Source organism: Dasypus novemcinctus, chromosome 4 (assembly GCF_030445035.2).
Source record: "Dasypus novemcinctus isolate mDasNov1 chromosome 4, mDasNov1.1.hap2, whole genome shotgun sequence".
Lineage (NCBI taxonomy): Eukaryota > Metazoa > Chordata > Mammalia > Cingulata > Dasypodidae > Dasypus > Dasypus novemcinctus.
This window is the reverse complement of record NC_080676.1, coordinates 108,662,172-108,685,782: the sequence shown is the minus strand read 5'-3', so window position 1 is coordinate 108,685,782 and position 23,611 is coordinate 108,662,172. Positions and strand designations below refer to the sequence as shown.

Genomic DNA, 23,611 nt, shown 5'->3' with positions numbered 1-23,611 from the left:
CTTAGCATGTTTTTTGGGTTTTCTAAATATATGAATTTCTTCATATTTTTGAAGTAAAATAAATGCATTCACTTCCATTTCTTCAATCCCCCAAAATTGTTTCCACCATTTAAAGTAATAATAAATTTAAATGCTTTTTCTGATAAGAAGATGGTTTTATTCCAAATTCTCTACCCCAATTTTCATATTACAAAATAGTGAATGTGCTTTATTAATTTCTTCCATCTTATTTTAGGGAGTATCCAGTGAGGACATGGAAAAGGAAAATGCATCTCTGCTGGTAGAATTTATTCTCGTAGGATTTACAGATCAGCCCGAGTGGAAAATCACCCTATTCCTGGTGTTCTTGGTGGTATACCTCATCACCATGGTGGGGAACCTAGGACTGATTGCTCTCTTCAGGAATGATCCTCACCTTCACACCCCTATGTATTTATTCCTTGGGTGCTTAGCCTTTGTGGATGCTTGGCTATCATCCACAGTGACCCCCAAGATGCTGGTCAGCTTCTTAGCCAAGAGTAAAATGATATCTCAATCTGAATGCCTGACACAATGTTTTTCCTTTGTAATGAGTGCAACCACAGAATGTTTTCTTTTGGCAACAATGGCATATGATCGCTATGTAGCTATATGCAACCCTTTACTTTATCCAGTGATAATGACCAATAGACTATGCATCCAGCTGTTAGTCTGTTCATTTGCATGTGGTCTTCTTCATGCCTTAATTCATGAATGTTTTTTATTGAAATTAACCTTCTGTGAGACCAACATAATACATCACTTCTACTGTGACCTCATACCACTCTTTACGACTGCCTGTAGTGATTCATCTATTAATTTTCTGGTGCTTTTTTTTACCTCTGGTTCAGTACAGGTATTCACCATTTTGACTGTTCTTGTTTCTTATACCTCTATTCTCTTTACTGTCTTAAAGAATAAGTCCGTAAATGGCATCAAGAAAGCATTCTCCACTTGTGGGGCCCATCTCTTTTCTGTCTCTTTATACTATGGCCCTCTTCTCTTCATGTATGTGCACCCTCGATCTTCTCAAGTAGATGATCAAGATATGATAGATTCTTTACTTTATACTATCATAATTCCTTTTCTAAATCCATTTATCTACAGCCTCAGAAATAAGAAAGTCATAGACTCAATGGCTAAAGTACTCAAATGTTAAAGTGAACTTTTTATATTAATAAGTTTTCAATTTTAAAAAAGTTATAAAATTGACAAGTTAGTGGTGTCAGTAATATGATTAGTGTATAAAGTTTTCTGTAATTATAACTGTCCTTTCATTTTTTAAAACTTGTTACTGTAATTGCTCCCATTTTAACCAGGGAACACATCCTATGAGCTCTCAGTACTCTGATAACAAAGGCAGAAAAGACATCACAAGTAAACTACAGTCTAATTTTCCTTATGAATATAGATGCAAAAATCCCCAATATAATTTTAGCAACCTAATAACTTGAGATTTTAGTATGTAGAAAGCTCCTCAAAATATTTTATTATTCAAAAATAAAAAATGAATTTTAAACATTCTATACATGTAATTTAAAGCAGAAAGCAAATGTAAACATTTTAAATGCTTATATATTCTTCAGGGTGACTTTGTAGCTGTTGTAGGTGCTGAGGTAATGCAGTTCCTCTGAAATGGACTTGAGTAGGATGACTTTGATTCTAAAACATTGTATGTCCTGGAGAGTCACATCCACATTTAATTATATAATGGTGGCAACTTTATGTTTAGGTGAGCACAAGTACGCTCTAGCAATTCTGGTAGGTATCAAAAGTGCTTTCATTCTTATTCATTGGGAAATTTTGAATTTCACTTCTTGTAGGGATTCACTTCATATATCACAAAAGAAATAAGGAAAAATGGGAATACATTTAGAAGAAAAATGTTTAATGATCTGAGAAAGTGCTGGCAGAGCAGAATTAAAAGAGGCTACTCTCAGCTCAGTTTGCATATATGCAAAATGAGAAGAGGTTATTTGCCTCTCAGTGTAAATATATCAACCACATACAAATACAACTAAAAAGAGCCTTATGAAGGTATATTTACAGTTGTAGAATGGGTTACAATCTGCACCTTCCAAATTGTCCTCTTATTTAGTATTTGTCCACAGACTCCAGCTAACTTGGTTTACTCTTCAATCCCTGAATATATATTGTGCTTTCAAGCTTCCATGATTTAAATGTTAGTGCTGTTTCTTCAATTTACAAAGTACTTCCATAAAGATTTCAACCTTTGGAAATCTGATGTAGCCTTTCATTATTATGGGAAATATCTTCTTTCAATAATGCCATTCCTTGGTCTTCTAAGTTACCTCCTTCCATGTGCCCCTAATCATCTTGCTCACAGTTCTTTTTAAATACTGAATTCAGTCTGAACAGCTAAATATATAGTTGTGTATATGATCTACCCTCTAAAATGAGATCCTCATAATGTCAGGAATTATTTCTTATTTTCTAAGCAGCATCTTTTCCAACTTCACTATTTCCTGCACGCCTTAATACTCCATATCTTACTCAGTGACTTCTTTATTGTAAACACTGAAAAGATGTCAATGGAATTGAATGGAAATTGCTGCAATCATTTCCATAGTTATTTCTTGAGGATCTATATTATCTACAGCCATGAGAAGCTTGAAGTATAGAAAGTCTGAAGAAAATTAATTCAGTTGAGAATAAATAGGCTTTTTATTAAGAAAAGCTGGGAAAATATACAAGTTAAGGGTACAAAAGAGTTCTATTCATCATCAAGATAATAATTATGTGGCAAATCAGAATTTTGGGAATTTTCTCATGCAAGGAATCAGATCTCACAGGGTTTGGACAGAGTAAAAAGTAAAAAAGGGGATTTCAGATGAAGGGTAAATTTAGAGGAAGTATTCAGTTAGGATTGAACTCTAGTGCATTAAGGAATATAGATTTTCTTGAGATAAATTCTCTCTTTTTTTATTAGAGATGTTGTAGGTTTAACAGAAATATCATGCATAAAATACACTGTTCCTTATACCTTATTAGCACCTCATATAGGTGTGGTAAATGTGTTACTATCTGTGGAAGTTTGAGATTATTTTATGAATCCCCAAAAAAGAAAGATTATGTTAGTAAACTAATCTATTCACCTGTATGTGAAAGTCTTTGATGCATTAAATTCAGTTGAGGGGCCTTTGATTAGATCATTTGGAAAGATTGCTTTGGGCTTTTGATTAGACTATGTCAGTTGGCATGACTCAGGTTGAGTCCCTAACCCTTTCTTATGTCTGCTATAAAGGGACACACTCTGGGGGGAAGGTAATGTAAACGCATTACCTTCCCCTCAGTGTGGAACATGACTTTGGAGGATGAGCTTCCCTGGCACCAAGGGATTACTACCAATCACTAACTGATGATACAACTAGAAAAAGACCTTGAATAAAAGGGGGAAATGGTAAAGAAAAATGAGTTTATATGACTAAGAGTCTCCAAAAAAGAGTCAAGAGGTCACCACAGAGGTCATGCTTATGCACAACCCAGCAGGATCCCAGAGACAGCCAAAGTAGATACAACCCCAAGTACAGGTGCTCCTGAGGGCTACAGAGACACAAAGGTTCTATGGTCATGGCAGATGGCTCTGGAGTTCAGTGCCTTGTCAGTGGGCCCTGCTTTGGAATTTGTGTTTCTGAGTGTGAAGCTGCTGAACTCAGATGTGATCCTTCTACACATGCTTCTTCTGTCACTTTTATTGAACCTGTGGTTGGTTCTGGGGTTGGTGTATGCTCAGGAGACTTGAATCTCTGGACTGGTCATGTACCAGCTGGGACCTGAGCCTCAGCAGAGTTGAAACTCCTAGGCTCCAGTTCATTGAACTTACCCAGGTCAGCTAACAGGGAAGTGAAGATGTTCAACCACCACACCAGGGAACTGAGAGTGCCTACAATTGCAAGCAGGAGAATCACATCCATCAGCCATGTAGGATCTAAGCCCCCTCACGATATGGAGGTAGAGTGGACATGACCATCCTAGGGTCCATAGGATGGAGGAATAAAATATGGAATAAAGTGGACTTTCTGGTATTCTACTATAGAACTATTGTGACTAGTAATGGAAGAAATTGCAACATTGATGTGGAGAAAGTGGCCATGGTAGTAGCGGAGGGCAGGGAGAGGGAAGAAGTGATGTGATGTGGGGGCATTTTTGGGACTTGGAGTTATTTTAAATGATATTGCAGGGACAGATGCTGGACATTATATATCCTGCCATAACCCACTGAATGTAGTGGCATAGAGTGTAAACTACCATAGAAAGTGTAATCTATGTGGTGCAGTAGTGCTCCAAAATGTATTCGCCAAATGCAAAGGATGTTTCACAAAGATGAAAGAGGTGGTTGATGTGGGAGGAGTGGGGGCAGAGGGTGTGAGGTATATGGGAACCTCATATTTTTTAATGAAACATTTTTTTGTGATCTATGTGTCTTTAAAAAAATACAGTAAAAAAAAGGGGGGGGGGACACACTCACTCAAGTCAGACACAAGAAGGAAGGGTTCTGTCATTTTTGATCCTGCCATGTGACAGAAAGGGGAAGACTCAAAGAGTTGAGGCCCTGGTGAAGAGGTTCAATTTCCCTGGTAGCTTACAGCTGAATCTGGATAGAGAGCAGAGACAAGACCTTTTCCATGTTGCAGCTGATATTGGGAAGAAAGCAGAGCAGCTGAAACTGAAAGAGTATGCTTAGAGGGGAATGCTGAAACTTCACAGAGATCCAGAGACATCTTGCTTCACCGTGTGTCAACTACTGGGCACAGCAGTATTTGACTTTGGTGAGAAAGGACTTTGGCTGATGCCCTGATTTGGCCATGGAACTGTAAGCTTTTATCCCAGATAAATCCCTTTGTAAAAGCTAACAGATTTCTGGTACTTTGCATTTGCTGTCCTTTGACAGACTGAGAAGGTATTCATGAAACATTTTTATGATTGCATTGTTGGCTGTAGTCCATCATTTAAATAGAGTTCACTCTTGTACAGTCCTAAGCTTTTTTTAAAAAAATTATATTCCAATAACATACAAACAACTTAAAATCTCCCCATTTAACCACATTAACCTATATAAATCAAGACTGTTATTATATTCACAAAGTTGTGCAACCATTACCACTATTAATTACCAAAACTTTACTATCAAATCAAGTAGAAATTCCATAAATTCAGGCATTATCTCCTCATTCCTATTCCCATCTTGTCCCCTTATAGCCTATATTCAGAATTCTTACTCTATGTGATATAAAATATTTGTCCTTTAGTGTCTGGCTTATTTCATTAAACATTATGTCTTCAGAGTTCATCCATGTTGTTTCAGGTATCAAAAATTCATTACTTTATACAGATGAAAAATATTCCATTATATTTGTGTACATTTTGTTTATCCATTCATTGGATGATGGACACTTGATTTATTTCCATCTTGTGGCAATTGTGAATATTGCTGCTCTGAACATTGGTGTGTGAATATATGTTTCAGTCTGCTTCCAAATATTCTAGGTATATACTGAGAACTGTGATTGATGAGTCATATGGTAATTCTATATACATAACTTTCTGAGGAACTGCCAAAATGTCTTCCACAGTAGCGGCATATTTTACATTCACACCAACAATGAATGCATATTCCATTTCTTGGCACCAACTCTAGCACTAGTTATTTTCTGTTTTTTCTTTTGCAAGTAGCTTCCTGGTAGGTGTGGTATAATATCTCATTGATGCTATGATTTGCATTTCTCTAATAGCTAGTGATGTTGACCATGTTATCATGTGCCTTTTGACCATCTGTATCTTTGGACGATGTCTATTCAAATCTTTTGCCCAATTTTAAATCATTTGTTTGTATTTTGCAATTCAGTTGAAGAATTTTAAAAAATGTATTCCAAATAGCAAACTCTTAACAGATATGTGGTTTCTAAATATTTTTACCCTTTGAGTAGGTTGTCTTTTTAGTATAAGTATAAAGTCCTTTGATGATCTAGTTCTTTAATTTTCATGAGGTCTTATTTATGTATTTTTTGTTTGTTTGTTTCTTATGTTTTGAGTGTAAACCTAAGAAACAATTGCCTAACAATTGCTTCCCTATGTTTTCATCTAGGAGTTTTCCAGTTTGGCTTCTTATAGTCAGATCTATGATCCTTTTTGAGTTGATTTTAATGTATGATGTGAGGTAGGGGTAAATGTTCTTTTGTGCCTGGTCATCCAGTTTTCCCAGTACCATTTGTTGAAGGGATTATTCTTTCTCAATTGAGTGGAATGACACCCTCATCAAATTTCAGCCATATGTAAATGTAAGAGTTGATTTCTAAATACTCAGATTAACTCTTTGTCAATAATCTGTCCTTGTGCCAGTACCATGCTGTTTTGATTACTATATATTCTGACCACTTTGTAAAAGAAGAGCATTCATATATTTATACTATTAAGATCATTCATATATTTATACTATTAACTACAATCTTTATCCACCACTGAAATCATTGTTATACATTTGCTATTATCTAGTTTCCTTTCAATTGACATTTATGTCCATACACTATTTCTTTCACCCACAATCACATTTATAAATCAGCAGTTTTAGTTATACTCACTATAATGGGTTACTCTCAACTCTATTCATCTCCACATTTTTACAATTAACCTTATTAGTAACACTATATACATTAAGCATGAGATTCAATTCTGAACTCACATTCTATTTCCTAGTAACCTATACTCTAGAGTTTACCTCCATGAGTTTACTCATTATATTTAGTTTACATTAGTGAGACCATACAGTATTTGTCCTTTGGTGTCTGGCTTATTTCACTCAACATAATATCCTCTGGGCTCATGCATATTGTCATATGAATCCTGATTTCATTTCTTCTTATAGCTAAATAATATTCCATTGTATGTATATACCACATTTTGTTTATGTATTCATCTGTTGATGGACAAGTGGGCTGTAATATTTGTTTTTGATATTTAAAAGTAATAAAATTTGAAATTAAAATACTCATTAACTGTTTTTCTGATATGATTTCTTTCTTTCATCCTTTTGAGAATTTCTTTCCTTAATCCATGGTCAGTTATTAACCAATATTTCTTTTTATCTCATTTTTCTTCATCTATTCTTTCTCCTCTTTGTCATCCTCCTTTATCATGTTTATTGATAGCATAATTTTTTTACTTCATTATTGGTTCTTATTGGAATTGATTTAGTACCTTACATGAGGATAAGTTGTAAGTTTATTTTGGTCCTGTTTCTCCCCAAAAATACTACAGATTAATTAATTTAGGTGAACCTGGAATATAATTCACTTTTTTATTCAGAATTAAGGAATTTGCAGAAAAATTTTAAAAAAACATTGAATAGTAGTTGATATATAAATATTAAAATATATGATGTGGTTCCCAAAGCTAAGAGTTTGATTTTAGATGAAAAAATCAATAGGTAGGTTAATGGAACAGGTCAGATTATTGAAAAGTTAGATCTCGTATAAAATAAAATGATGATCAGAAATCATTGGGGAAGAAAGCTCTGTTTGATGAAAGGTTCTGGCACAATTTGGTTAACTATTTTCTCTTCCATTTATTTTAAAATTAATAAATCTCACATCATTCAAAATTATTTCATAAACATCAATTTTATTTTCCTTTTTACATAGCTTGTAGTTTTTTAAATTTATATTATTTTATTTTTAAAGAATCTTTAGATTACATAAACGATTCATTGAAAATACAGGGGGATTCCCATATACCCCACCCTTTTCCCCTTCCACACCGATCCCCATTAACATCTTTCATTAGTGTGGTATATTTGTTATCACTGATGAACACATATTGAAGCATTGTTACTAACTGTGGTCAACAGTTTATATTATAGGATATGCTAGGCACTGCACATTTTTACAGGTTTTGACAAAATGTGTAATGGACTATAGCCATCATCGCAATGTCATTTAGAATAATAGCAGTGTCTCCAAAATGCCACACCTTACACCCATTCTTCCTTCTCCCTCCTCTCAGAACCGCTGGTGACCACTACTTTTATATCAATATTATAAGGTCTTCCATTGCCAAAATAATAATACATCTACTTTACTCCATAGTTTTTTCCCCCCTTACATTTGTTCATTCCTCAATCTTGAGGATTTTAGGATGGTGATGCCTACTCTGTTTCTGATTGAGAGGGGAGTAAGATCCCATGGGGCAGATGGATGGAACTGTGATGCTTGCAAGTGTACATACTCTCTGTTTATTGGGATGAGCATTATCCATCATCAGTCATTTTTAGTTGTCCTGGGCAAGTCCAATGAAAGGAGAGTAGGTGTTGCAACACTGCTGAAATTCAGGTGAGCCACCTTCTTTAAGTCATTTATTTCTTTGGCTCAAGTTGTCATATTCAGAAAATGAAGGATGTAATATATGCCTTATATATCATAGTCTCTAAGTAACTATGTTTTGTTTGAAGAGAAGTTAAATCATGAAAAAACTCTCTGTAAATTGTATGATACATAGAGACGAGTGACAAAAATTTTCTAACCAGGTAGCTAAGGACATTTTGCACAAAAGTAATGACATAACACAGTATGTCTGTTTATTCTAAGTAATGAGAGGTATGATTTCTACAAAGAGTGGTCTAAATGCAAAGCCTCTACATTCAAGAAATTTAAATTCTTACAGCAGATCAAATTCAAACCTCAGTACTTTAGTATGTCTGAAATGTTAATTGGGCTCCATGTGAAAGGGTTGTATAACTCTCTGAGTTGGACCATAATTACTAACATTGGTCACAGACTTACAATGAAATTGGTTGTGTCCTAGATGATCAGAGTCATTTAAAATTCTCTGTAACTGAATTGTCCAAACACATTAACAAATCAACATTAATAATAATGCCAAATACTTATCCTTAAAATATGTTATGCTAAGCAATATGCCAACCAAGGATTTTAATTCTAATGAAGTACTCTCTGTAGCCCTAATAAATAGATATTATTATACTCATTTTAGGTATAAGAAAGTAAAAACATGTGTTATTTAGAACGCAAAGGTACGTAGTTCATACATACCACAGATGGAATTACAATATGTCTGTCTGACCAAACTCATAGCTTGTAGTTTTATCCATAGCACTTTAACACTATTGGAATTTTTTCTAGACAGTTCTTAAGTGAGAATTAAAATAGGTCTTTCATGGTTAACCTGTAGCTCCAGGGACATTTATTAACTAATTCTTCCCTTACTCACTGATTTCACACACCTCCTGTAGCAGTTTGATATGGTTATGAATTCCAAAAATACGTATTGGATTATGTTGTAATCTGGTTTGTACCTGGGTGTGATTAAATTATGATTAGGGCTTTGATTGAGCCATATCATTAGGGTTTTGAGTCCCCTCCCCTTGGTGGGTGGGAACTCACAGATAAAAGGCATGGCAAAGGACAGAGTTGAGGGCTTTTCATGTTGGAGTTTTGATGTTGAGTTAGATGCTGAAGCCTTAAGCTGGAGCCCAGGAAGTAAGTTCACAGAGGAAGCAGAAGCATGCCCTGAGAAGAGAGGAACCCTGAACCCAGAGAGAAGCAAGTCCCCCTGGAAGGGAGGAAATCTGAACCCTTGCAGATGTTGGCAGCCATCTTGCTCTAACATGTGAAAATAGACTTTGGTGAGGAAAGTAACTTATGCTTTTATGGCTGGTATCTGTAAGCACTTACCTGAAATAAATACCCTTTATAAAAACCAACCAATTTCTGTTATTTTGCATCAGCACCCTTTGGCTGTGTAATATACCTCCCTTTTTCTTTGCTTTCTCATTCTTCCAAGTGGTCATGCACACACAGATGTTTATATCTAGCTTATCTTAGTCTATATCATATAAAACAAGACAATCCTAGTGCCCACACTTACATTCTGGAATGGCAGAGGGATTTTTAAAAAAGAATAAATTAATAAGTGCTATGATTGGGGAATACTATTCTGCCTCTAACCAAAGTCTAAATATTATGGTCCTATAAGGTTTAGACTTAAAACATCTATTCTCTCTAATATTCCTTTTATGTGACTTCATCTATTTTCATATAAACATGAGCTGGAATGTATGTTTTCAACTCTGACAGGTCCCCCAAATCCCAGACTCACCAAACTGGCTATTTGACATAATCAATTAATGTCTCAAAATCATCTCAAATTTAATGTGTTCAATAAGCAGCTCTTTGGATTTTTATTTTTCTTAACATAGTCTTCCTCAAGTATTTTTCCTGTTAGTGGCATTATCCACTCAATTGGTTAAGGCAGAAAGTAGGAATAATTCTTCTTTTCCATCAAATTCAAACTTACTAAACTGTCAATTTTATCTCAGAAATATATCTTAGATGAGACCATGTCTCTCTGTTTATATTACCTGTACAAAATTGCATTCTGTCATCATCTCTTACTAAACAATACCAATAGCTTCAAACTAGTCTCCTTGTTTTTTTCTTTTCATTACTTGTTAACTTTTATTCATAACCTGATTTAAATTATAGTACTAAAAATTGCATTTTAAAAACTGTAGTCAAATGCCCACTTTGGATAATTTCTCTGAAATTTTGCCTTCTGTAAAATTTTACCTTAATTTTTATTATCAACTGTAGACACATTAATTTTCTTATTTAACAAAGATATGTATTTTTTTGTGTGTCTGTTTGCCATTTTCCCATTTCCCTCACCCTTGAAGGTATATTATGATTTCTGGTAATTGAAAATTTGATTATATTAGAGATATGCAAATACTTTCCCCTACTGAGACAACATACATCCCATGCTTTATATTTCCTTTTCTGTATAATTTTGTGAGGTCTGAAGAATAATAAAACCATTATATACTGAGTTTCACAATTTGACCCATCATGTGCCTCTCAAATACCTTCTTCAGAAGTAACTGTATTAAATAATATTTTGTTCTTTATTAGAGTTCTTTTTAGGCATACTAGGTCTTTCTCCTCCAGCCTGGAGATACTGGTTTCTAGTCCTGATGTGTATCTGTCATGGGAAGAACTTCCTTTCGCTTATCATTACTTATGGTGTATACACTGTTCCATGATTTCTGTCTTCCTGTTCCTCTTCATTGTTCATTCCTTTACTTTGCAAAGGTATCTCAGTTGCATCTTTGGTACTCAAGACCTGGAGACTGCAAATGCTAGAAATGATCTTCGTTCTTGCCTTGTGCATGATTATTTGCTCTATATAATATTCTATATTTGAAGTAGTTTCCATTTGAATTTTGAAGGCACTGTTCCTCTGTGTTCTAGCATGCTGTGTTGTTTTGAGAATATGTATAACATTCACTGTTCCATTTTTGTTTTGTTTCTGGAAATTTTTTAGGATACTTTCTTTATTCCCGGCCTTATGAAAACCCAGAATGAATATCTTTGATGTTTTATTCATTTTTCACTCTCTTTCTAGATCATGTTGGATTCTGTTTCTTTCCTCCCTCTATTCTTGGCTTACTTTCTATTCTCTTTCTTTTCCACCCATCATTTCAAAATATGTCCATTTTTGCCAAGTAAGAATGCAATTTAAAACCCACAGGTTGGTCCCAGAGTTCTCCTGATATTCCCCAGTAGTTTCTGATAGATTTCTTTCTTTCTGGTATAAGCCATATAGGATAAATTCTGTGCATTTTCATCTCAGAAATAGAATTAGACATTTTTCCAAAGAAGTCCTGTAAGTAATAATTTTCGTGGTCTGGTTTATATTTCCTCTGTTTACTTCAATAAGAAAACAAACAATTGTCAAACCACAAACATATATGCACACATTTATTTTCCTACTTTTAACATAAAAGTTTGTGTACATATGCATATGATGCCTTACTATTTTCCATTTGCTTTACTTTTCAACTTAATCTGGAAATCACTCTTAATCAGTATATAGTGATATACATTTTTTGTGTGTGTTACAGCATTGTATATTTATTCAACTGTTACTATATGAATGTTTATTTGATTGTTTCCAAAATTTTATTGGTGTATAAAACTTTATTGGTGTGTCTGTACATATGACTATTTTTATCTCTGTGAATCACTTGGTTTTAGCCAAATCTTTTGAAGAAACTATACAGCTTGTTTTTGTTTTTGAGTGAATCTGAAAAACCTTTTATTATAGGTGATTTCATTCTATTCACTTATTTTTTAAAAGATATTTGATTACCTAAATGTTACATAAAAAATTTAGGGGATTCTCATATGCCCCACTCCCCACAACTTCCTTATTTTCCCATTAATAAATATCCTTCATTAGTGTGGTACATTCATTGCAATTGGTGAACACATTTTGGAGCATTGCCACTAAGCATGCATTATAGTTTACATTGTAGTTCACATTCCCACAAAATTCTGTAAATTATGACAACATACATAATGGCCTACATCTCTCTCTGCAATGCCCTCAGAACCTTCAGTGACCAGAGCCTCCACATCAATGATATAATTACTTCCATTGGTAGAATCACAACAAGCCTATAGTAGAATACTAGTAAATCTACTTTAGTCCATAGCTCATTCCCCAATCCCAATCCTTAGGATTCTGGGATGGTGATGCCCACTCTACCTTTAATTGAGAGAGGACTTCGATCCCATATGACTGATGAATGGGACTTTCTTGCTTGAAGTTGTAGACTCTTTCAGTTCCTAGGTATAGTTGTTGTCCATCATCTGCTTCTTAGTTGTCCTGGGTGAATCCAATGACCTGGAGAGTAGGTGTTGCAACTCTTGTCCAGCTGGCACATGGACAGCCCAAAGATTAAAGTCTTTTGGATGCAAACTTTCCAACTTTAGTATTCTATTTAAAGTAACTTTTATGACTGGTTTTTTAAACTCAATCTTAGTCATATTACTTCATGTCTTTTTTTTAACCAATTCCATTATGTTATATTTACTATTATTGATTTATGTGGCTTGTTCTCATTTTCTTGGCATTTCTGATGGTTTATATTTTTGCTTTAGTTGTTGCCCTTATAATAATAGCTTTATTATTTATTCAGTCTCCTTTTACTGTATTTTTGATGCTATTTTGGTTTGTCTGATTTACGTTATATTCTTTGACTACCATTAAGATTTATGTGTTTTCCAATGACCTTACTGTACTTTAGCTCTTGTCCTTGTCTATTTCTTATTTAATTTTTAACTTTTTATTAGCTGAGTATTTTGTCATAATTTTAGATTACAGAGTAGTTAAAAAGATAGAACAGAGAGGTCTATGTATAACTCCTCTCTTTTCCCTAATGCTAATGCCTTACATAATCATGCTTCACTTATCAGTTTTACCTAATATCCTATTTCTTTTTTTTTTTTTAAGATTTATTTATTTATTTATTTCTCTCCGCTTGCCCCACCCCCCACGCTGGTTGTCTGTTCTCTGTGTCTATTTGCTGCATCTTGTTTCTTTGTCCGCTTCTGTTGTTGTCAGTGGCACGGGAATCTGTGTTTCTTTTTGTTGCATCATTTTGTTCTGTCAGTTCTCCGTGTGTGTTGCACCATTCCTGGGCAGGCTGCACTTTCTTTTACGCTGGGTGGCTCTCCTTAGGGGATGCATTCTTTGTGCATGGGGCTCCCCTACATGGGGGACACCCCTGCGTGACAGGGCACTCCTTGCATGCATCAGCCCTGTTCATGGGCCAGCTGTACACGGGTCAAGGAGGCCCCAGGGTTTGAACCGTGGACCTCCCATGTGGTAGACGGCCACCCTACCACTGGGCCTTAAAGAGGCCCGGAGTTTGAACCGTGGACCTCCCATATGGTAGACGGACACCCTAACCACTGTCTGCCACCCTAATGTCCTATTTCTATTCAAAAATCACATCCAGGAAAACATATTACAGTTCATTTTAATGTCTCCTTAGTTTCCTCATGGCTGTGACAGTTTCTAATACTCTTCTTTTCTTTTTCTTTTTGTTGTTTTTAGTTACAGAAATTGTGGGTTTACAGAAGAATCATAAAGATGATGCATGATTCCCATACACCATGCTATTATTAATGTTTCAATAGTGCCATACTAAATTAGAGACTTTAGTGAATAAAATCCATCTATATTGGCTTATTATTGACAAAAAAGATACCACATTAAATCAAGATGTTAAAATAAGGGACACTGTGTATAGTGGTAGGGATAAAGTAATAAGGAATTCTCTGCACTAGCTACTCAGTTTTTCTGCTAATCTAAAATGGTTCTAAAAATAAAATCTATTGATAAAAATCTAAAAGAGAATTTAAGTAATTAACAGTGTGGAAATACTATTAAATGAAACTAAATGCTTTATTCTGGATTTTACCAGTTTTTCCACTAATGTCTTTCATCTGTTGTAGGATCCAATCTAGGAAACTAATTTGCACGTAGTCATCATATCTCCTTAGTTTCTGCCAATATGTCAGTTTTTCAATCTTGATTCGTGACTTTAACACTTTTGAAGAGTACTAATATAATTTCTCCCATTTGAACTTGTCTGATATTTTTTCAGGATTAGACTGATGCTATGAATTTTGGGGAAGAAAATGCCGGAGGCTAACTATTTCCCCAATTTCTTTTCTATGTTTTATCAATTCTCATTTTATGTATCTCTTTTTCACCTATTTCTGTTCTGAGTTTTGAAATCTTCATAAATATCAATGTAGTCACAACAAAGCCTTCAGTTAATCTGATGTAGAAGGAAAAATCTGGGCTATTGCTTCTTCTTTGCCCTGCCCCAAAGCAAGGGGGGTCTAGAATTTTAATATCTCATAAAACTGTTATTTGAAGCAGGAAGCAATCGAGGAAGATGTATGACCTTGATAAAACAGCTCTCTTCAGCCAAGGCCAGTTCCATTTGAGGGACCTGTTGGTAATAGAAGCAACTAAAACATTCTGCTCAAGAAGAAAGAGGCAGAAGTCAGCAAAAGCCTGAAGAACAGGCTCAAGAAAAGAGAGACTACATGACAGAAGGCAGAGATGACAGGCAAGGAACCCCAGCGATTATGGCAATCCAGCACTGTGATGGTTTGAAGTTCTTTTATAAATCCCAAAAAGTAAAAGATTATGTTCTTCAACTATTCCATTTCTGTGGGTGTAGGGCCCTTTTGATTGAATATCAGTGAAGAATAACTCCGGTTGGGTCCTGACCCTCTTACAGGAACTTTATATAACTAGAGATACAGAGAGAGAGACAGAAAAGGGAAACAACCATTTTTGACCCTGCTGTGAGAGAGAAGTCTCAGGGATCAATAGCAGGCAAAGTTTAATCATGAAGGCCCCTAAGAGCCTGGACCCACACAACAGCTCAAGACTGAATAGAAGAGCCATATGCAGTAATAAGTGAAGCAGTAGATACCGAGAATGGAGACCTGGAAAGGGACAAGCCCTATGCCTGTTTACCCACAGCTGAGCTCCAGGAGATGTTAGATTCTGGAGTGAAAGGCAGGGACCTCAGCAGAAAACAGCCACCATCTTCATCACATTGTTGAACACCAGGGTCTCCAGTAGTTGAGTTTGCTGAGAGAAGGTCAAGATGACCCAAGGATAATCACTTCTTAATCATTTAATTTATCCCCATAGTATTTTGTGTATAACCCAGGGCTGATAATTGTGGTGTTCCTTGCCTACTATATGATCAACATTGTGGAGAATCTTGGTTTGGTGGTATTGATTTTTATGGAGCATTGTTTTCACATGCCAGTGTGCATCTTTCTGTGCAAACTGGCTTTAATGAATTTCTGCTATTGCTGTGTCATTGAGCCCAAGATGTTAGAAAATTCTTTTCAGAAGATAGAATGATATCCTACTATGACCTGTGTGGCACAAGTTATTTTCTCTGCTTGTTGAAATGGCAGATTGTTCTCCTCTGACAGTAAAGGATATTACTGGTATGTGGCAATATATGGCACACTCCTGTCCCACACCAAGATTTGAAAAAATTGTGCATTCAGATGATTACAGGAATAGCAGGAAGCCTGGAGGACCCCATTGGCCAGGGGAAGGGGAGGCTAGGGGAGATAGGGCAGGCAAGCCAGTGCCAAGCCAACTCAGAGAGGGAAGCCAGGAAAGTGATTTGACTGAAAGATATGTGCCCAGCCAGCTCAAAGAGCAAAGAAAGCTACTGGGTGACCAGTGGTGCATCCCAGTTTGGAGTAGGTGCTTAACATGGGGAGATGTAGGACAAACAGGTGTGGAGACTGTCACCCAGCCAGCTCAGGTGGAGGCAGATGTAGGAGGGGAAGGAATATATGCTGGCAGACTGGATCTTAGCCAGTTCCAGGGAAAAGGAAAGACACAAACTTGTGGAGTGGTAGCTCTGGGGAAGGAGGAGAAAGGTGTGATCAGGTGTGCTGTCACATCTATATGATATGAGAGAAAGAGGAACTGGGTCAGTGAGGGGGTGGGTTGACAGGCACCCCAATAGCCTGGGTGAGCAAGGAGCCAGGAAAGGCAACTGGTGAGCTGTCAGACTTCAAACTGATGGAAAGGGGGTGGGGAGAGGCAGCTGCTGAACTGTCAGGTGCCTAACTGGATTGGACAGAAGGGAACTAGGGCATGATGCAGCAGGTTGTCAAGCATCCAGCTGGCACCCTGGGGGAGGGAGTGTTGCGGACAAGCAGCCTCCCGACAGGAACTTAGATGTCTTTTAGGCTACTTATTTATTATTCTTAATCTTCATTTTTAAATCTATATTTGGGTAACATACCTGCAGAGGATGGGCCACAAAGTGATTAACTGGTGAGTACTGTCAGCCTGAGGCAGTTGTTAGTGTCCTGAGGGACAGTCTTACTTTTTCTGTTTTTTTTTTTTGTTTTCTTTGCTTCTTTTGTTTTCTTTCTTTCTTCTTTCTATTTTCTTTACTTCTTTTTTCATTTCATTTTTCCCTCCTCATTTACTTTCATTCATTCTACCTTCTCTTGTTTGTTCTTCATTTTCTTTCTTTTCTTCTTATCTTTCTGGTCTTTTATTTTTTTCATGTTTCCTTTTCTCTTTTCACCTTTTTATTCAAAATACTTTTTAAAAATATATTTTTTATTTATTTTTAAAAGATACTTAGATCACATAAAATGTTACATAAAAAAATTATAAGGGATTCCCATATACCCCACTCCCCACACTTCCCCCCTTCCCCACATTAACAACTTTTTTTTTTTTTTTAAAGATTTATTTATTTAATTTCCCCCCCTCCCCTATGTCTGTTCTTGGTGTCTATTTGCTGCGTCTTGTTTCTTTGTCCGCTTCTGTTGTCGTCAGCGGCACGGGAAGTGTGGGCGGCGCCATTCCTGGGCAGGCTGCTCTTTCTTTTCACGCTGGGCGGCTTTCCTCACGGGTGCACTCCTTGCGCGTCGGGCTCCCCCACGCGGGGGACACCCTTGCGTGGCACGGCACTCCTTGCGCGCATCAGCACTGCGCATGGCCAGCTCCACACGGGTCAAGGAGGCCCGGGGTTTGAACCTCGGACCTCCCATATGGTAGACGGACGCCCTAACCACTGGGCCAAAGTCCGTTTTCTTTTGTTAGTGTGGTACATTCATTGCAATTGATGAACACATTTTGGAACATTGCCACTAATCATGGGCTATAGTTAATATTGTAGTTTACACTCTCTCACACTCAATTCTGTAGGTAATGGCTGTATATATACTGACCTGAATCTGTCACTGCAATGTCATCAGGACAATTCCAAGTCCTGAAATTTCACCCTTATTATACCTCTTTTTCCCTCTCCCTGACTTTAGCACCTCCAGTAGCCACTGTCTCCACATCAATGATATAATTTCTTCCATTGCTAGAATCACAATAAGTCTGTAGTAGTAGAATACCAGTAAGTCTACTTTAGTCCATAGTTTGTTCCCCAATCCTGAGGACTCTGGGATGGTGATGATCTTTCATTCTTATTACTTATTTTTTCCTGGCTCAGTTGTGATTTCTTTTCCATTGTTTTATTATTTTTTATCTTCTTTCTTTCCTTTTTTATAGTTAATATCTATTTCAGGGAAACACAGACAACTACAAGGATATAGGATAAGTGGAGCCAAGTATCAAAGATGACCCTAACACAAAATAAAATGAAATAAAACCATAGTGTAGAAAGAGAAATTAACCAACTAAATAAGCCCATCAAGATAACCAGATGCCTAGATACCACCAAAAACATTACAAGCCATAATAAGAAACAGGAAAACATGGCCCAGTTTAATGAACAAACTAAAATACAGGAGGAGAAGTGGAAATTGGAACAACTAATCAAGGATGTCCAAACAATACCATGAATCAATGTAATGAAGTGAAGTAAGAGATAAAGGATATTAAGAAGACATTGGGAGAACATACAGAAGAAATTGTAAACATACATAAAAAGATAACAGAACTGATGTGACGAAAGGCACAATGAAAGAAATAAAAAATATGCTGGAAGCATATAACAGCATATTTGAACAAGCAGAGAAAAGAACTACTAACATCAAAGATAGAACATCTGAAATCACACAGACAGTAGAACAGATAGATAAAAAGATAGAAAAAATTCAACAAGGAATTAAACAAAAACACAAAACCAACAAACATATGCATTAAAAGCATACCAGAGGAAGAAGAGAAGGAAAAGGGGACAGAAGCAATGTTGGAGGAAATAATGGCCCCAGATTTCTCAACTTGTATGAAGGACATGGATGCATATGTCCAGGAAGTGCAGCAAACTCCAAATAGTATAACTCCTAATAGGTCTACCCTAAGAGTCAAATGCACAAGACAGAGAATTTTGAAAGCAGCAAAGAAAAGAGATTATTCATATATAAAGGAAGCTTGATAAGTTCAAATGCTTACTTCTCATCTGAAACCATGGAGGTGATAAGGCAGTGGCATGACATAGCTAAAAAGTTGAAAGGAAAGAAAACAACAGCAACAACTGCCAGGCAATAATTCTGTATCCAGGAAAACTGGCATTCAAATATGAGGGAGATTTCAAAATATTCACAATTAAATAGAAATTGAGAGAATTTGTCAACAAGAGTCCTGCACTCCAAAAAATACTAAAGGGTGTTCTGCAGGTGAAAGGAAAAATCAAAGTAGTGAGGGAGTTGGAGGAGAGTTAGAAAGGAAGATTATTAGTAAGAGTAACTAAAAGGGTAGTAAGAGAAATAAAAACAAAATTACATATATAGACTTAAAGAAAATGACTAATGTAAGTTATGCCTTAACATTAATAAAATGATTCTTAATGGATTAAACTCTCAAATCAAAAGACACAGATTGGCAGAATGCATAAAAAAATACAACCCACCTATATGCTATCTATAAGAAACTCACCATAGATACAGTGATGTAAGGAGATTGCAAGTCAAAGGTTGGGGAATGGCTTTACACACAAAAAACAACCAAAAAGGGGCAGGAATATCTCTAATAATATTGGGCAAAACAGATTTTAAATGCAAAGCTAGTGTAAGAGACAAAGAAGGACACTATTAATAAAAGGGGTAATCTATCATGAAGAAAGAAAAATCATAAATATTTATATGACTAACCAGGGTGCCTCAAAATATGTGAGGCAAACAATGACAAAATTAAGGGGAGAAGTAAATGCTGCTACAATCTTAATGGGGGACTTTAATACACTGTTATCACCATTAGACAGAAAATGTCCACAGACATTTAATAAACAGAGACCTTGAATAATACATTAGTAGAACTGGACCTAATGGACATATACAGAACATTATGCACAAATACAGGAGGCTATACATTCTTCTCCAGTGCACATGGATCATTCTCCAGGACAGAATTCATGCTAGGTCACAGAACAAGTCTCAATGAATTTAGAAAGATATAACTTAAACAATATAATTTCTCTGACCACAATGGAATGAAACTGGAATTAATAAGTAATAGAACCAGAAAAAGCAGAAAAATGTGGAAATTAAACAGCAGACTATTAAATAATCAGTAGGTCAATGAGGAAATTGCAAAAGAAATCCATAAATACCTTGAAATGAAGAAAATGAAAACACAATATATCAAAACTTATGGGATGTAGATAAAGCAGTGATGAAAGGAAAATCTACTGCTCTAAATGCCATCCCAATAAAAATCACAACAGCCTTTTTTTTACACATAAATCATAAAGGCAATAATTAAATTTTTTGGGAATGGTAAGTTATAAGACCCAAATAGCCATAAATGGTGTAAAAGAGAATGACATTATAGGACTCTCATTTCTTAACTTTAAAGCACATTATTTAGCTACAGTGGTAAAAACAACAGAATACTGGCATAAGGACGGAAAGATTGACAAATGGAATCAAAACAAGAACTCAGAAATTGACTGTCATATCGACAGTCAAATGGTTTTTGGCAAGGCTCTTAAGCCCACCCAGCTGGGCCAAAACAGTTGATTCAGCATATAGTGCTAACAGTACTATATATCCATTTCTGAAAGAAAGAAAGAAGACCCCTATCTCACACCATACACAAAAATTAACTCAAAATGGACAAATAGCCTAATGTAAAAAATGTAAAAAAGAACAACCATAAAACTCCTAGAAGAAGATGTAGGAAAACATCTTCAAGATCTTGAGGTAGGCTGTAGTTTCTTAAAACTTACACACAAAGCACAAGCAACAACAAAAAATCGATAAATGGGACCTCCTCAAAGGATTTTGTTAAAAAGTGAAAAGGCAACCAATTCTATGGGAGAAAATATTTTGCAATCTTGTATCTGATAATGGTTTAATATCCATGATATGTGAGGAGATCATACAACTCAACAATAAAGAGGCAAACTATCTGATTAAAATATGGGCAAAAGAAGGACAACTATCCAAAGAAGAAACACAAATGGTATAGAAACACTTGAAAAAATATTCAACATCTCTAGAAATTAGGGAAATGCAAATCAAACTACAATAGGATATCATTTCATAACTATTTGGCTGCTATTAAAATGTTGGAAAACTGAAAATGTTGGAGAGGTTGTAGAGAGATAGGATGCTTATTCATTGTTGATGTGAATGTAGAATGGTACATCCCCTGTGAAGGATTGCTTGGCAGTTCCTAAGGAAGTTTAACATAGACTTGCCATGGGGCCCAGCAATACCATTCCTAGATTTATACCCAGAAGAACTGAGAGCAGTGACATGAATAGACATCTTCACACAAATGATCATAGCAGCATTATTCATGATAGCCAAAAGTTGGAAACAAGCCTACTTACTGTCTATCAAGTGATGAATGGATTAACAAATTGTGGTGTTTACTCATGATGGGATATTATGCAGTAGAAAGAAATGATGTTGTGAAATATATGGCAAAATGGATGAAACTGGAAGATATTATTTTGAGTGAAACAAGACAGAAACAAAGAATAAAGACTAAATAATTATAATATTAAGAACTAAACATATAATGTTGGAACAAAAATCTGTGAAACATGAATATGGGTAAAATTCATATATGACTATTTTTCTTTGAAGCTGAACAAATGTAAGTTAACACTACAAAATGTTAATATCAGACAAAAAAAAGATCCCCACAACATTATGCTAAGTGAAGGAGACAAATGACAGAGAACTACATATTATATGATTCCTTTTATACCAAATGTAAATATAAATCAATTTATAAAGATGAAACTAGATTGGTGATTATGTAGGACTGGGATACGAATGTTAAGGGTTGTGGAGTGTTTCTTTTTGGAGTAATGAAATTGTTCTAAAATTTTTGAAATGATAAATGTACAACATTGTGATCATAATAAAAGCCATAGATCATATGGATAGATCATATGATATATGAATATATCTCAATTAAACTGCTTAATAAACAAATAATTAATTGAGCAAAAATAGCCAGAAATAGTAGCTGTATCCAGCAGGAGAAATAGAGAGACTAAGAGGTAGGGTATTTTCTTGTTTGCCTGTTTTTCTGATTTTGTTTATTATTATTATTTGAAATATTGAAAATGATCTATTAATTATTCAAGTGATGAACTCACAATTATGTGATTATACCAAACACCATTGATTTTACACTGTGAATGAATTGTATGCTATTTTAATATGTATGAATAAAATTGATTTGTTTTTAAAAAAACAGTATTTCTGTACACTAATAATGAACAATCTTGAGGAGAAAATCAAGAAAAAATTTCATTTACAATAGCAACTAAAAGACTCAAATATCTAGGAGTAAACTAAAGATGTAAATTATTTTACACAGAAAACTTCACAATATTGTTAAAGGAAAGATAAGAAAGATAAGACCTAAATAAATTGAAGAATATTCCATGTACATGGATTGGAAGACAAATATCTTTAAGATGACTATTTTATTCAAATTATCTACAGATTTAACACAATCCCCATTAAAATCTCAACAGCATTTTTTTTTTTTTACTGAACTTGAAAAGTCAATTATGAAATTTATTTGGAAGGCAAGAGGTATTGAACAAGAACATATTGAAAAAGGAAATAAAAATTGGAGGAAACATGCTACCTGACTTTAAAGCATACTACAAAACTACAGTGGTCAAAATGTCATACATAGTATTGGCACAAAAATAGTCAGTGACTAAGGGAACTTAATTGAGGGTTCTGAAATGCACCTGCACATATACAGTCAACTGATATTCAACAAGGCCACCAAACTCATTCAACTGGAATAGAATAGACTCTTCAACAAATGGTGCTCAGAAAACTGGGTATCCATATCCAAAAATCACCATCTTATATATACCCTATACAAAAATTAACTGAAGATGAATAAAACAACTAAATATAAGAGCCAAGACCATAAAGCTCCTAGAAGATAGTGTAGGGAAGTATCTACAAGATCTTGTAGTAGGGAATGGTTTCATAAATTTTACACCCAAAGCAGAAGCAACAACAACAACAAAAAAGATAAATGGAATTTCTTCAGAATTAAAAACATTTGTACTTTAAATATGTTTGTCAAGTTTTGATCCTGGAGCCTGGGAAGTAAGCACACAAAGGAGCAGAGAGAATGCTAGATTAGACATGGCCAAGGCCCTGGGAAGAGAGACAAGCCATTCACCTGATAATCTACAGCTGGCCTTGGGGAGATAGCAGAGCAGCTGAGCCCAGAGAAGGCAAGCCCAGGGAAGAGAGGACCCCAGGAGTCTGAACCCTTGTATGTGTAGGCAGCAATCTTGCTCCAACATATGGTAATAGATTTTGGTGAGGGAAGTAAATTGTTTTATGGCCTGGTAATAGTAAGCTTCTACTCCTAATAAATACCCTTTATAAAAACCAACTGATTTTCCATCAGAGGCACTTTGGCTGAATAATACACATGAGAATAATAACATGAGCACAGTCAGTATTTGTGGAAATGAATCTGACAATGGAACTATTGGATAAGGGAAGTGAATAATAGGTAGACAAAGCAAGAAAGCTGACAGTGCTATGAGGGAGAGCTCTTGGTCAATGTTGGAAATAATGATGGAAGCAATTCAGGTAACAGAGAATGTTAATGCCACCCTAAGAATTTGAATTTATCTTAAGATCATCAAACATTAAAATCTTTCTGGCAACAAAGTAATATATTGTGTTTTCAGAAAACTGATCTGGCATTTGATTAAAAAGAGACTGGAAGCAATGAG

General features: G+C 35.4%; 1 protein-coding gene across 1 annotated transcript; it reads left to right on the top strand.

Annotated features, from left to right (window-relative positions):
- The first annotated feature begins 250 nt into the window (after window positions 1–250).
- Window positions 251–1,177, top strand: LOC131278355 (olfactory receptor 5H2-like). The gene has a single exon (XM_058296470.2). The coding sequence runs from the start codon at window positions 254–256 to the stop codon at window positions 1,175–1,177; it is 924 nt and encodes a 307-aa protein (XP_058152453.1). The 5' UTR covers window positions 251–253.
- Window positions 1,178–23,611: the final 22,434 nt, after the last annotated feature.

Coding starts and splice junctions, on each gene's coding strand:
- LOC131278355 (XM_058296470.2), top strand. CDS start 254: ATGGAAAAGGAAAATGCATCTCTGCTGGTAGAATTTATTCTCGTAGGA.